At 46.8% G+C, this 13,265-nt stretch overlaps 1 protein-coding gene across 2 annotated transcripts in view; it reads left to right on the top strand.

The window, feature by feature from the left end:
* NAT10 (N-acetyltransferase 10) overlaps positions 1-13,265 on the top strand; it is a 38,823-nt gene that overhangs the window by 13,664 nt on the left and 11,894 nt on the right. For both annotated transcript variants that reach the window (XM_060606319.3, XM_060606320.3), the window contains exons 9-18: positions 2,072-2,205; positions 3,429-3,522; positions 3,665-3,763; positions 6,578-6,714; positions 9,462-9,586; positions 10,065-10,215; positions 10,490-10,586; positions 11,670-11,786; positions 12,618-12,719; positions 12,814-12,888. In XM_060606319.3, coding sequence (XP_060462302.1) covers positions 2,072-2,205; positions 3,429-3,522; positions 3,665-3,763; positions 6,578-6,714; positions 9,462-9,586; positions 10,065-10,215; positions 10,490-10,586; positions 11,670-11,786; positions 12,618-12,719; positions 12,814-12,888 — 1,131 coding nt within the window. The remainder of the gene's footprint in view (positions 1-2,071; positions 2,206-3,428; positions 3,523-3,664; positions 3,764-6,577; positions 6,715-9,461; positions 9,587-10,064; positions 10,216-10,489; positions 10,587-11,669; positions 11,787-12,617; positions 12,720-12,813; positions 12,889-13,265) is intronic.

The raw sequence follows: 13,265 nt of genomic DNA, 5'->3' as shown, positions 1-13,265 counted from the left end.
AATGGATATTTTAAAAATACGTGAAGGGGTTACACTGTACAGTGTAAGTGATCCCCTATTAGGCATTGGGTTGGTTGGTTGCAGTTTTTTTGCTGTTATAAACTGTGCTGTTAGGATCTTCTTACAGATACGCATTATCTCTGGGATAAGTTTTTTTCCCAGAAGAGTTGCTGGATTAGATTGTGTGTGCATTAAAATAGGTGTCGTGCCAGTTTGTGGAACCAGCAACAGTGTGTGAAAATGCCCTTTTCTGTACGCCTTGCCAGCGTTGGCTACAGTTAAACTTCCAAGCCTACCAATGTGCTGTGGGAACACAGGATCCCTGCTTTTGTTTGTATTGCTTTAATTATGAGAGAAGCAGGCACTTTATCATATAATTACTGGTCATCTGGGTCTTTTTGTTTTGTAAATTAGTTTGTGTATTGGTTTTTCATTTTAGCAAATTATTTTAGAATGCGTTTTCAGTTCAGATTTCTTACTCTTCTATTCTTACTCTTCTTTTTTAATAGTGGATTTTTTCTGGTTATGTTTTGTCGGAGTTTAAAACTTCTCTAAACAACAAAAGGGCAAAATACGGTGTTCAACGAAGGCCACGTTAAGATGAGCTGGGCCTGGATCCCCTGAGTGTTTCCTCTGGAGAGACTCTGGCTTCCTGGAGCTCTTCCCCTTCCTTCCCTTCCATTTGCCTGGGCTTGTGTCTCTTCAGTGTCTTCTTAGTGTTGCTGCCTGGGTGTATAAGGCAACTTCAGGACCTGACAGGCCAGGCTGGACCATCTGGTCTTCTTCCCAGTCTTGGTGGCCTGTTCCCAGGGCAGATGCCAGTCGGGTAGTAGAGTTTGGCCCCTGAGTAGTGTTGTGGTTTCTCCTCTCACTCAGTGCCTGCTGTCTTAGGTGCCTGACACGACCCTAGGCACTGGGCTCAGCAGTAAAAAGGAGGGGCATGCCTGCTTTGTGGGGCTTATGTTCTGGTGGCATGAGACTGACTGTGAGTCAAGGAAACCAGCCCATCCTGAAGTGTAGTAGAAGGTGCTGTGTGCAGTGTGGACACAGGGCATCAAAGAGGGGTCGGGGGTGCAGGAGATAGGTAGAGGCTGCGGCTCTGGGAGGCTTTGTTTAGAAGGTGATCCTCAAGCAAAGCCTGGAAGGAGTTGGGGAAATGAGCCATGGGGCCATTGGAGAGAGTGCTTCTGGCAGAGGGGCCACTGTCTGCATAGGCCCGAGGTAGGAGTCTGCCTGGGGTACTCGAGGACCAGCAAGGAGGCCGCCAGGGGTGAAGCAGAGTGAGCAGATGAGAGTAGGAGGAGATGGCAGAGGTCACACGGCACAGCCACGCGGCCCTGAGGGCTTGGCCTTACTCTCTGAGAGGTGGGTGCCGTGGAGGGTTTCACATGCACAGTGTCTCAGCCCGGCTGCTGGAGGGATTCTTATGCTGAATTTTAAAAAAGATCCCTCTGGCCGCTCTGTTGAGTCTAGACTGTAGGGGAACAAAAGGGAAGCCGAAAGACTAACTAGGAGCCTACTGTAGTAAGAGGGGATTCAGGATAGTGGCTTCAACCAGCCCGGTAGAGGATGGCACTGGTGAGGAATGGTAGGATTTATACATATTTTGAAGATAGCGCTGATGGGCTTTGCTGGTGAGTCAAGTGTGGGGAGAAAATGGAGAAGGCTTTTGGCTTAATCAGTTGGACAGTTAACTGACAAGGGGAAGACTGTAGATGGAGGAGGCTGGAGGGGGACACTGGGTTCCCCTCAGGTCAGTCAGAGAAACCTGTCTGATGCACAAGGGTAGACACACAGGGGCAGTTGTGTGTATACAGGAGTTGGATGGGTGGGGAAGAGGTCTGGACCTCTTCCAGAGACATGAATGGGGTGTTACCAGCATCTGAGGGGCATTTAAAGCCTTGGGCCTGAGAGGAGATGACCAGGCAGTGAGAAGCCCGAGTGCTGAGCCTTGCCTCCTGCAGGAACTGCCCCCACTTTGATTTAGCCTCAGCTTCTCCACAGTGGTAGTAGTAGATGGCTGAAACTTGGTCTTTCTCAAAGCTCACCTGATAGGGTTCTCTTTTCACAGGCCAAAGCTGTCTTAAAGTTCATTGAGGGGATCTCTGAAAAGACCCTGAGGAGTACTGTTGCGCTCACGGCTGCCCGAGGAAGGGGGAAGTCTGCAGCCCTGGGATTGGCTATTGCTGGGGCAGTGGCTTTTGGGTAAGGAGGTCTGATTCCCCCTCTTTGGGAATTCTGAACTCTCAGGGAGAAATGTGCAGGATAGGGGTCAGGGGACTAGGAGACTGTTCCTGGGTCTGTGCAGGGTCCTGTGTGATTTCTGTAGGTCATGGGTTCTGGTCTGGAAAACAGCAATACCGCTTCCCCCAAGCACGCCCAGCCCCAGCCCCATGGGGCACATATATGTGTGCAGGCACACATGGACACATACACCAGGACCTTCGTGATCAATATTTAAAGTTGAACAGATACACACAGAAAGTTGGACAGACATAGAAAAGCAAAGAAATGGGGGTAAGAAACGTTAAAACTCTTCAGGAGATGGGAATGTGTATGACCATGTTTGCTAACTGCGAAAAGTACAGGTTTGGCATTTGAATGATTTTGATCAGTAGAAAATCTTGTGTGCTTTTGAGGATCTACATTTGAGTGTTTTTTGTCCTGGGTGGAAGATTTATGCAGTTGCCAGAAGAGTGTGTACTTCCAACTTCGCAGTCAGAAATAATGGATCTAGAATTTACCATGTCCTCATATGCATTATCTTCCTTGGTGTTCCTAATAGCTCCGTAAGCATTTCACAGATGGGTCAACCTAGGCTCAGGGAGTTTCAGTGACTCACTCAAGATCCCCCAGCAAGTCAGTGCTGGTAGTGTTGGGGCCGAGCCCAAGCCCTGACTTGTCTCTTGTCCCTGCTCCTCCAGTGGTACCAATCAACACCTTAGCTGTTAGCATCCTTTACACTGAACAGGGGTCCCCTGCAGGTTCACTGTGGCCTTGGCCTGAGCACTGATTGAGCTATCTGGCCTCACAGTTTGGAACCCTCTCAACACAGCCAGTGATGACTGTGAAGCCACCCTCTTGTCCCAGGACACGGGCTTGGGAAGCAGCATGCTGGCTCTGCACACTGAGGGCGTTGTGTCCAGGCACCTCTGGGCAGTGTGCCTTCACAGATGTCGTAGCTAATTGCCAGGACATACTACCTTCGAGTTGTTAATGTGTTTTCGTTAGTTTGGGAGGAAAAATATCCTCAAAACTGGAGTTGCTTTACTTTTCCTCCCTAAAAAGTGTTCTTTTTTCCTGCCATTATCTCTGGTTATCACCTGTGTGATAGGGCGAACAAAAATCTCTTCTTTCCTCTTAATGTTCCCTAGAAGTCCCTTGGATTTCCTAATGACTTATAAAAGTTCTCTTCTTTTGTTCAATAGGTACTCCAATATCTTTGTTACCTCCCCAAGCCCCGATAACCTCCACACTCTTTTTGAATTTGTATTTAAAGGATTTGACGCTCTGCAGTATCAGGTAGGGAATTAGAATAAGAACTCCCATTGATTCAGAGCTGGGTTTAATCTAGGTAAAATCTTTGGGATGCCTGCTTACTTTAATTTTCACTTCTAAAGCTTGTTTCTAAAGTTTGTCATTGGTTTGACTCTCTTTCCATCAGGAGCATCTGGATTATGAGATTATTCAGTCTCTCAATCCTGAATTTAACAAAGCAGTGATCAGAGTGAATGTATTCCGAGAACACAGGCAGACCATTCAGGTGAGGCTCATTCTAAAACCCTGCTAAGTGGGGCCAGTGTCCTGCTGTATTTAAATACAGTAATTTCACATCATTTTATGTCCTGTGTAATTGCATGTCTTGTATACAGTGTTGTTGTTTTATGATTAACCTGGTCCAGATTTTCAGCCTCTTCTCAACGAAGACATTCAAGCAAACTAACAAATAACGTATGTAGCCAGAATGGAAAGTTGTAGTTTTATCCCTTGAAAATTGAGTAAGTGTATTTGTGAGTATGCTAATCAGCTAGAAGAAATACAGTCACTGTTCTGACATCAGTTCTCATTTTGCTGGGTTACAGCAGGTTTTGAAATGGTGCATCTGTAACTAGAACAATAATCTCTCCATTTAAAAGAAAAAAAGAACTTTGCAAGATGTACTCTGAATCTTTGTGGTTTAGCCAGTGGCCTATTTTCCTTTTTAAACAGTGTTTCCCTGAAAGCTCTATAAATCTCCAGTGCTCTGGAGGCCTGAATGGCTTGCACTTGTCCAAAGGCTGCAATTTTGTTCAGTTGTAGAAAAGCATCAGTGTGACAGGCTTGCAGAAAGGATGGGGGCCGCTGGGCTCCTAGCGGTGGAGGCTCATCGATTATTTTCGGACTTGGGTCGGGGTGGGAAGTGGGCCAGGCACGCTTGGCAGTTTATGTCTTTGACCTTTATGCTCGTTAAAGCATATGTATGTGTGCCTGTTAGGGAGGTATTTCTTTTATCAAAAGTCCAGATTGTAAATAGTGGTAAGTGTTTATACTTTTGATCTAAGGAGCTTAATTTTTTCTTACTGGGTCTCTTTCTAGAATCTCTTCATTCTTTAGTTTCTTCCACTTTTGCCTGACACCCTTGGCTGAGGTGGGGGGGCGGGTACAGATGGCGGGGTGGGGTGAGGTGGAGGGCAGGAGGCCGCAGGGAGAGTGCGGCGACCTGTTAAAACTCAAAAGTACACAAACCAAGGAAGGAACACTTTTCTCTGAAATGCCCAGGCTCAGCCCTGCTGCTCCTTGGATTTGTAATTAGAGACCTGCTTGTATTGCCAGAGCCCCTTTGTCTCCAGACTGGAGTTTAAGCCCAGAAGAGGTGACCTGACTTTATGAGGCTCCATTTGTGTCCCTTGGAAGTCTCCTCTTCCTTGCTGGAAATTGAGAAAAAGACAAACATTAGATTAAAGTCGGCTGCGTCTCTTCAGGGGGCTGCTTTCTGCTGCTTTTATGAGGTGCTTGTTTAGTTTTTCCCCTTAAGAGTCCCAAGACATGGGGCCCAGCCGAGGGTGTGTGTTCCGCTGTTCTAACTAAGTGGAGTTGCTGTCTCCCTGACCTATCATTCAGCTTCCAGCAAAGCAGTTAGATGATCTTGTAATGAAATACTTCAGAAAAGTGCAGAGATCAGTGGAACACTCAGATACCCGGCACTTAAACCTTAGAAATGTTGACATTTTGTTGTTTGCTGTGTTTCTTTCATATTTTAAAAGTCCTTTTTAGTTTTGTTTTAAAGACTGAAAGCATCACAGACACAGTTGAAGCCCCTCTTCTACCCCTCCGCATCGCATTCCCTTCTTCTGCCCCTCCCTATAGGTAGCTCTACTCTGGATTGGGATTTCCTTCTGATTCACATGTTTGTGTTTTACTATGTAATTATGCCTCCATAAATGGTAACATACTGTACTTGTCCTTTTTCAGCCTGCCTTTCTTACTCAGCATTTGTTTTCAAGATTTGTCCAAGATTGAAGCTTGTGGCTTGGGTTGAGTTTAAGCACTGTATGTTTATATTACCATTTATTTATGTTCTAGGGGTGGATGTAGGGAGCTCTTGGTTTTTAGGGTATGAATAGATTTCCAGCTCTCTTGGATTTTGCCAGATTCTCCTTCTAAAAAGTTTACCTGTTTACCTTCCCAACAGCATTTTTTTTTTTTTTTTTAAGTTTTGTTTCTTCAAGTTCTCATCAGCACTGGGTGTTTTATTGCTATTTAATTTTTACCTACCTGTATGTGAAATGGGATCTCCTTGTTGTCTTTGGCATTGCACTGACTGCTAGTGAGGTTGAGTGTCTTTGTTTATGTTAATTGGCTGTTCAGGTTTCCTGTCCTGTAAAATCCCTCTTCATGGCCTTGAGCAAACTTTAAAAATAGCAGGAAGCCCTGAAGAAACTGAAGGGGTGGTTTGTATGCATAAGGGTGCCAAACTTTTTGTGGCATCAGGTGGCCATGCTAATGATATAAATAAGGGTGTGTGAGTGTGTGTATTAGGAAGGGGTGGAGTCTTAGAAGCATCCTCACCAGTGCGGGGAGAGTTGGTTTTCTTAATGACAGTATCCGCGCAAGGAGCACGGTACCCAGTGTGTAGCAGGTACTTGAGAATGGTGATGTCGTCCCATTTGCTGCCCCTGAGGCAAAGTCAGAGCCAGGCTGGGGGGAGCATGAGGAGACAGAAGAGAGAAAGGAGAGGGCAGCACCACCTACGAGTACTAGGCCAGGCACCAGCCAGGGCGTTTTTCCAGATTTACCCGATTTTTCTCTCAAGCAGCCGTCAGATAGGTATTTCCTCCACTTTCCAGGAGAGGAGTCTGAGGCTGTGAGGGTTAGTGACCTGTTCAGGGGCACACAGTTGGTGGTTGAACTTCTGAACCCAGATGTCTGGCTCCAAGCTCATTCTGGTTTGCCCTGCCACGGAAAAGTGGAAAGGAGGAATGGGAGAAAGAACTGGGAATGGAACAAGAGAGGACAGAGTGGCCTTTATGAGGCGTCTTGGGGACCACAGCTATGGCACTGGGTGGCCAGGTAATAATAGAAATCTTCCTCCCTGCAGTATATACATCCTGCAGATGCTGTGAAACTGGGCCAGGCTGAGCTCGTTGTGATCGATGAAGCCGCCGCCATCCCCCTGCCCCTGGTGAAAAGCCTCCTGGGCCCCTACCTTGTGTTCATGGCATCCACCATCAACGGGTAAGCACCTGGAGTGGGAGTCCTTGCTCCCCTTGTCAGTTCTTGCTTGTTAGGCTGGGGGGCGGGAGGCGGCAGAGGGAGAGGGGAAGAGAATCTTTAGCAGGCTCCACACCCAGCCCAGTGTGGATGATGATCTGAGCCGGAAGTCAAGAGTCAGACCCTTAACCCACTGCTGACTGAGCCGCCCAGGCGCCCCGAGAGGTAGCTTTTGTTGTATATTTTCTATGTGTTCGTTTTACTTTTTTGTTTTGAACAAGAATGTAAATATACTTTACATATTGCTTTTAATTTTCTTTTTTAATGTAACAATATTTTGTGAACTCTTTCCAGGTCAATAAATATGTGTCTTTAGTATTGGAAAGCTTTCTGTGTGGAAATCACATCTTCTTAAAGAGAGAATTCTGTATTACAGATTTATTATTGTGTCTTCCTTACACTGAAAATATTTAAATAAAGTGGATTTTACTTTTTTTGCTAACGGCTTTATTGAGACACAGTTCGTATACCATACAGTTTTACCCACATCAAGTGTATAATTTGGTGATTTTTAGGTTTTAGATCTGTACAGAGTTGTGCAACCAGCACCATAATCACTTTTACATTTTCATCACCCCCAAAAGAAAAACCATACCCTTTACCTGTCACCCTCCAGTCTATCCCTAATCCCCTGCCTTAGGGAACTACTCATCTATCTTCTCTGTATAAATTTATCTATTCTAGACAGCTCATGTAAATGGAGCCATACAGTACAGGGTCTTTTGTGACTGGCTTCTTTCACTTACCATAATGTTTTCAAGGTTCATCCGTGTATCTTTTATCGGTATTTCCTTCCTTTTTATGGCCCAGTAATACTCCATTATATGTTTATATACATTCTGTTTTTCGATTTATGTGTTGATGGACGTTTGGGTTATTTCTATCTTTTGGCTGTTAGGAATAATGCTTCTGTGAACATGGGTGTGTGTATAGGTTATCTGCGTGGACGTGTTTTCAGTGCTCTTGGGTATATACCTAGGAGTGGAATTACTGGGTCAGATAGTAACTTTATGTTTAACTGCTCAAGGAACTGGCAGACTGTGTTTTCCAAAGCAGCTGCACCATTTTAAATTCCCACCCGCAGCATACGAGGGTTCCAGGTTTTCCATATCCTTGCCAGCATGTGTGTTAACGGCTTTTTGATTATAGCCATCCTCGTGAGCGTGAAGTTGCGTCTCGTTATGGTCTCCATGTGCACTTCCCTGATGGCTGGTGATGTGGGGCATCTTATCATGTGCTTCTTTGCCATTTGTGTGTCTTCTTTGGAGAAATAGCTATTCAGATCCTCTGCTCATTTTTCTATTTGGCTTATTTGTCTTTTTATTATTGAGTTGTAAGTGTTCCTTATGTATTCCAGGTACAAATACATTATCAGATGCTTGATTTACAAAAATTTTATTCCATTCTGTTATTTTCCTCACTTTCTTGATAATGCCTTTTGAAGCATAAAAGTCTGTTTTGTTGCTTGTGCTTACTTGTTTTTCTTCTTTTTTAAATAAGTAAATGAAATTCCTTCGAGGAAGCTTTGTTCTGTGAGGTGGGGCAGAATAAAACACTCGAAAATTCCAAGTTTTTTTTTAAATTTCTTTTTTAATGTTTATTTATTTTTGAGAGAGAGAGTGAGACAGAGCATGAGCAGAGGAGGGCCAGAGAGAGAGAGGGAGACACAGAATCTGAAGCAGGCTTCAGGCTCCGAGCTGTTAGCACAGAGCCTGATGCAGGGCTCGAACCACAAACCGTGAGATCATGACCTGAGCCGGTCAGACAGACGCCTAACCAACTGAGCCACCTGGGTGCCCCCAAAATTCCAAGTTTTTGATTCTTCTTTAAAAATAGTATTTGAGTGAGAGGAAGTATTTATACAGTTTTGAAATATGACCACAATGAGTACTACGAAGTGTTGCAATACTGGATTAAAAAGACCCGGGTGCCTGGGTGGCTAAGTCGGTTAAGCATGTGATTTTTGATCTCAGCTCAGGTCTTGATCTCCGGGTCATGAGTTCAAGCCCCACATTGGGCTCTGCACTGGGCATGAAGCCTACTTTAAAAAAACAAACCCATTGAGCAGTCTGCCCCCTGTGGTCCCTGGGGCTGTGACTAAAGGAGGAAATCCAGATGAGAAGAGCTGGCTCAGTGATCTGATGATTTCTTTTTTTCCAAAATTCTTGTTAAGTTGTTTTATGTCACCTTTTCAGTGAAAGTAGTGATGAAAGGAATTACTAAGTGGTGGTTTATTGGTTTATTCAGTCTTGATTTTCCAAACTGGAAGCACTCTCTGCCTGCCTTCAAGCATGTTGCTTCAGTGGCTCTCACTCACGGACCATTTAATGTAGTTCCAGCTCATTATGCTGAATGCTTTACACATCATCTTTCCAGTCCTTTCAGTTCACAGCATGATCCTGTGAGGTGTGTAGAATAATCCCCTTTTGAGGATGAGGCTAAAAGTGAGTGATGAGTTCTTTGCCCAGAGGTACTGAGTAGATGTGCCACACTTGAGCCACACTGCCAGCCCCCAGCTGAGCCACCGAGCTGGCCACCTTGCCTCCTTGGGTGTACGGATGCCCTGCTGGAAGTCTAGAGGGCAGTGGGGCTGTCAGCGGTGAGCAGGAGCTTGGTATTTCAGCAGGATGAGGGAGGTGGTCCTCTGTCCTCTCCTGGAGAGTAGATTTGGAACCTCATTCATGCCTGATGGCCTTTGCTTTTGCTCCTAGCTACGAGGGCACTGGCCGGTCCCTGTCCCTCAAGCTGATTCAGCAGCTCCGTCAACAGAGTGCCCAGAGCCAGATCAGCACCACTGCTGAAAACAAGGCCACAGCGACAGCCAGACTGGCATCAGGTACCCCCAGAGCGCTCAATGGGCCCGTCCATGGCAGGTCCCCACAGATTCTCTTGCTGGATCATCTCCTTATGCCACCACAGGCGGTACCAAACTGTCATACTGTCAGGCATGAAGGCTGGGTCCCCAGGAAGGAGAATTGCTTTCCCCAAGGAATAGCAAGCCAGTGACCAGATGGGAGACTGACCCAGGCCTTCTGGGTTGGGCCCTTGTTTGTTACTGCCTTAGGGCACAGTCACATTGACTTAGATCCCTGTGGGATCAGTGTCATGGCAAATTGAACATCCCCCAGAATAGTTTAAAACCACTCAGTTAAAATCTTTAAGCTGTATTTATGTGGGCAACAGGTGACAAAGAGAAAGTAGAACATTTGCTTTGCTCTTTTAGACAAACACATTTAATAATTGTTTCTCATTGTGTGTGTGTGTGTGTGTGTGTGTGTGTGTGTGTGTGTGTGTGTGTGTTTTGTGGGGAGCAGCGCGAACGCTGCATGAGGTTTCTCTGCAGGAGTCCATCCGATACGCCCCCGGGGACGCGGTGGAGCAGTGGCTGAACGACTTGTTGTGCCTGGATTGCCTCAACATCCCCCGGATAGTCTCAGGCTGCCCCCTGCCTGAGGCCTGCGAGCTGTATCCTTCCGGGTTCTGTGCCCGGTGAAGGGAGGGGGGTGATGGAAGAATTCGGTTTTGGCCCTTTGTTTCATAGGCTGCTGCTCGAAGGAGAGGGGGAAAGTTAGACATTCTCCATTTTCTTTCTGTTCCCTCCCTAATGTGTTCTGTGCAGGACACAGGGCTCTTCCTTCTAATCCGAGGGACACCTACATATCCAGGTTTCCCTTTGGAAGCAGTGTGTCCTATTTTGGGCTCTCTTTGGTTTGTTTTGGTTGCTTAACTCCAGACTCAGCTACTACGTTAACAGAGATACTCTCTTTTGCTACCACAAGGCCTCCGAAGTTTTCCTCCAAAGGCTTATGGCCCTCTATGTGGCTTCTCACTACAAGGTAACTGCAGCTGGCTGAAGTGGGTGAACTGCAGCTCTGACAGTCCCCCTTTACTGGGTTTCCATGTCTTGTATTCCCCAGTGGCTCAGGTGACTATTCTACTGGGACTTAAATGTCCTGATGTTGTCAAGGTCCACTGACCTTGCCGGAGGGATTGCATTTCCCATGGTCGTTCAGGCCTGTCTTGGGCTCCTAGCTTTGCACACGGAGTGTGGGATTCCTGCACGTAACTCCATGCTTGGTGGGCGGGGAGGGTGGAAAGCTTTGCCTGTTTTCAAATGGGTTCTTCTATCTTTTACTTGTCTGCTGATCAGATAGACTCAGATGACGTAGCATCTGTTACCTCGTGGTGCTGACTGACCCAGCCCAGCCTTTTACCTCTGGGCTATTTTTAAACGTTTATTTATTTTTGAGAGAGACAGAGGGCATGCATGCACGCAAGTCGGGGAGGGGCAGAGAGAGAGGCGGATAGAGGATCCAAAGCGGGCTGTGTGCTAACGGCAGAGCCTGCCGTGGGATTCAGACTCACAAACCGTGAGATCGTGACCTGAGCCGAAGTTGGACACTTAACCAACTGAGCCCCCCAGGACCCCCCGCCCTGGGCTATTCTTAAGGAGCACTGGATGAGAATGTAGAATATTTGAGAGTCTTCAAAACTAAAGGGCACATTGGGAAGGACATTTCTTGAGTGTCTAGGTAGCATTTTTGTGAACACCCCTTAATGGGAGGCTGAAGAGTTGGTGCCAGAAGTGGTGATAGGTTTTCTTGAGATAGCCTCTTCTCTGGGAAATGACAAGTTCACTCCCCTGCTGTGAGCTACACAGTGCTAACTAGGCAGTCCTCTGCCCTCTGCAGCCTCAGTGCTCGTGGAGAGATGACAGCAAACATTTGAGGCAAAGTCCCACATAGGCCATCTCGGAGGGTCTCAGGCTGGCGGCCAAGATGCTGGAAAAGAGCTTCCCCAAGTTTCAGCTCGCCACTTGGCTTTGGGGAAGGTGGTGCTCCAGTCAGTGACTCCGGAGTGGCCTCTTGAGTAAAGGACAAGAGGAGTGGTTCTCATGGACCCGTATTTGTGCCCCACAGAACTCCCCCAACGATCTCCAGATGCTTTCTGATGCGCCTGCCCACCTTCTGTTCTGCCTCCTGCCCCCTGTGCCCCCCACCCAGAATGCCCTTCCCGAAGTGCTTGCTGTCATCCAGGTATGCTGGCATTCATTTGAAGAACCACTTAGGAATCAAGGATTAATGGCTCAGTAACTGTGGCCTGGGAGGGGGAGTGTTGATTCCTGGTGCAGAGCCAAGTAGCTGGGTCATCCGGGGCAGACAGTTAGGATGTGTGGAAGGGAACCACTGCCGACAGAAACCCAGAGCCCCACTGATGGTGAATAGATGAAAGTCGGAACTGGCCGCTCGTATTTTGATTTACAGCTCCTCCTAAAACAGGATTTGTTTGTTTTCCTCTTATTACAAAAGCAACATGTGTACTTCTAAAATTAGAAAATACAGATGGAAACATGGGATCATAGTGTTTGGTAGTCTGGGTTTTTTTTTTTTTGCAGTGTGTCAAATATTCATAATCTCTGTAGTTTTTATTTTTTTCATAATTTCTGTAGTTTTTAAAGGTTTTAAAGGCTGCATTATTTATGCACGTACCATACCGTGTATAACCATTCTCCTTTTATAGACACTAGAGTCGTGAATTTGCACTATTTCATATAGAGCTGCATGAGCATCCCGTGTCTTAATTGATGTTTGCACATGTACACATTGTGTGGAGACCCTCTTCTAGTGTAGTTTCTGTGCTTTGGGCCAGAGTTTGTCTGTATTCTACCTTGTTATGACAGTGTCCGGACGCTCCTGGGGCAGAGTAATGACTGTTCCACTGAAAATGGAAGTCAGTTACAGGGTGAAGCCTGAACTGGAGTGGAAACAGCTGGCCTCGTCAGGGAACTAGCAGAATGCTGATGATCTGTGAGTGGGCTCTGTACCTGGGCTGGCCTTTCTGTCTACACTGTCCTGCTTCCCCCATAGGTGTGCCTGGAGGGGGAGATTTCTCGCCAGTCCATCTTGAATAGCCTGTCTCGAGGCAAGAAGGCTTCGGGGGACCTGATTCCATGGACCGTGTCCGAACAGGTGCTGCACTTTCCCTGGTATGGCTGAGTGAGTGAAGTTGGCGGTGTTGGAGGACTTTTTGTTGCTCACGTACTGCCCTGTGTCTCCCACACAGTTCCAAGACCCAGACTTCGGTGGCCTTTCAGGTGGAAGGGTTGTTCGCATTGCTGTTCACCCGGATTATCAAGGGGTAATGTGTCCTCGTGCTTCTCAAACCTTCGATGCTTTATTAGCTGCAGCCGTGTTGCTAGCAGCTTGTGAGGGCAGGTGGATTTGGTGGTATGAATGGAAGGCTGGTCAAGGAATAAGCAGTTCCAGGAACTCCTCTGCCATGAACAGTTTTCCTGGGGCTGGGGGTGGTGAGTGGGCAGGACAATTGTATATGCTTGCTTTTCTTTTGTGAGGACAGAGCTCTTGTGAACCTGACCTACTTTTCACTGTTATCTCCTCTTAGAAATCCCCACTGCCCGGGTGCCTGGGTGGCTCAGTTAAGTGTCTGACTTTGGCTCAGGTCATGATCTCACAGTTTGTGGGTTCGAGCCCCGTGTTGGGCTCTGTGCTGACAGC

This window comes from Panthera onca, chromosome D1, assembly GCF_046562875.1.
Source record: "Panthera onca isolate mPanOnc1 chromosome D1, mPanOnc1 haplotype 2, whole genome shotgun sequence".
Classification (NCBI taxonomy): Eukaryota; Metazoa; Chordata; class Mammalia; order Carnivora; family Felidae; genus Panthera; species Panthera onca.
Note: the sequence above shows the minus strand (reverse complement) of the source record. Positions and strands in the feature narration are given on the sequence as shown.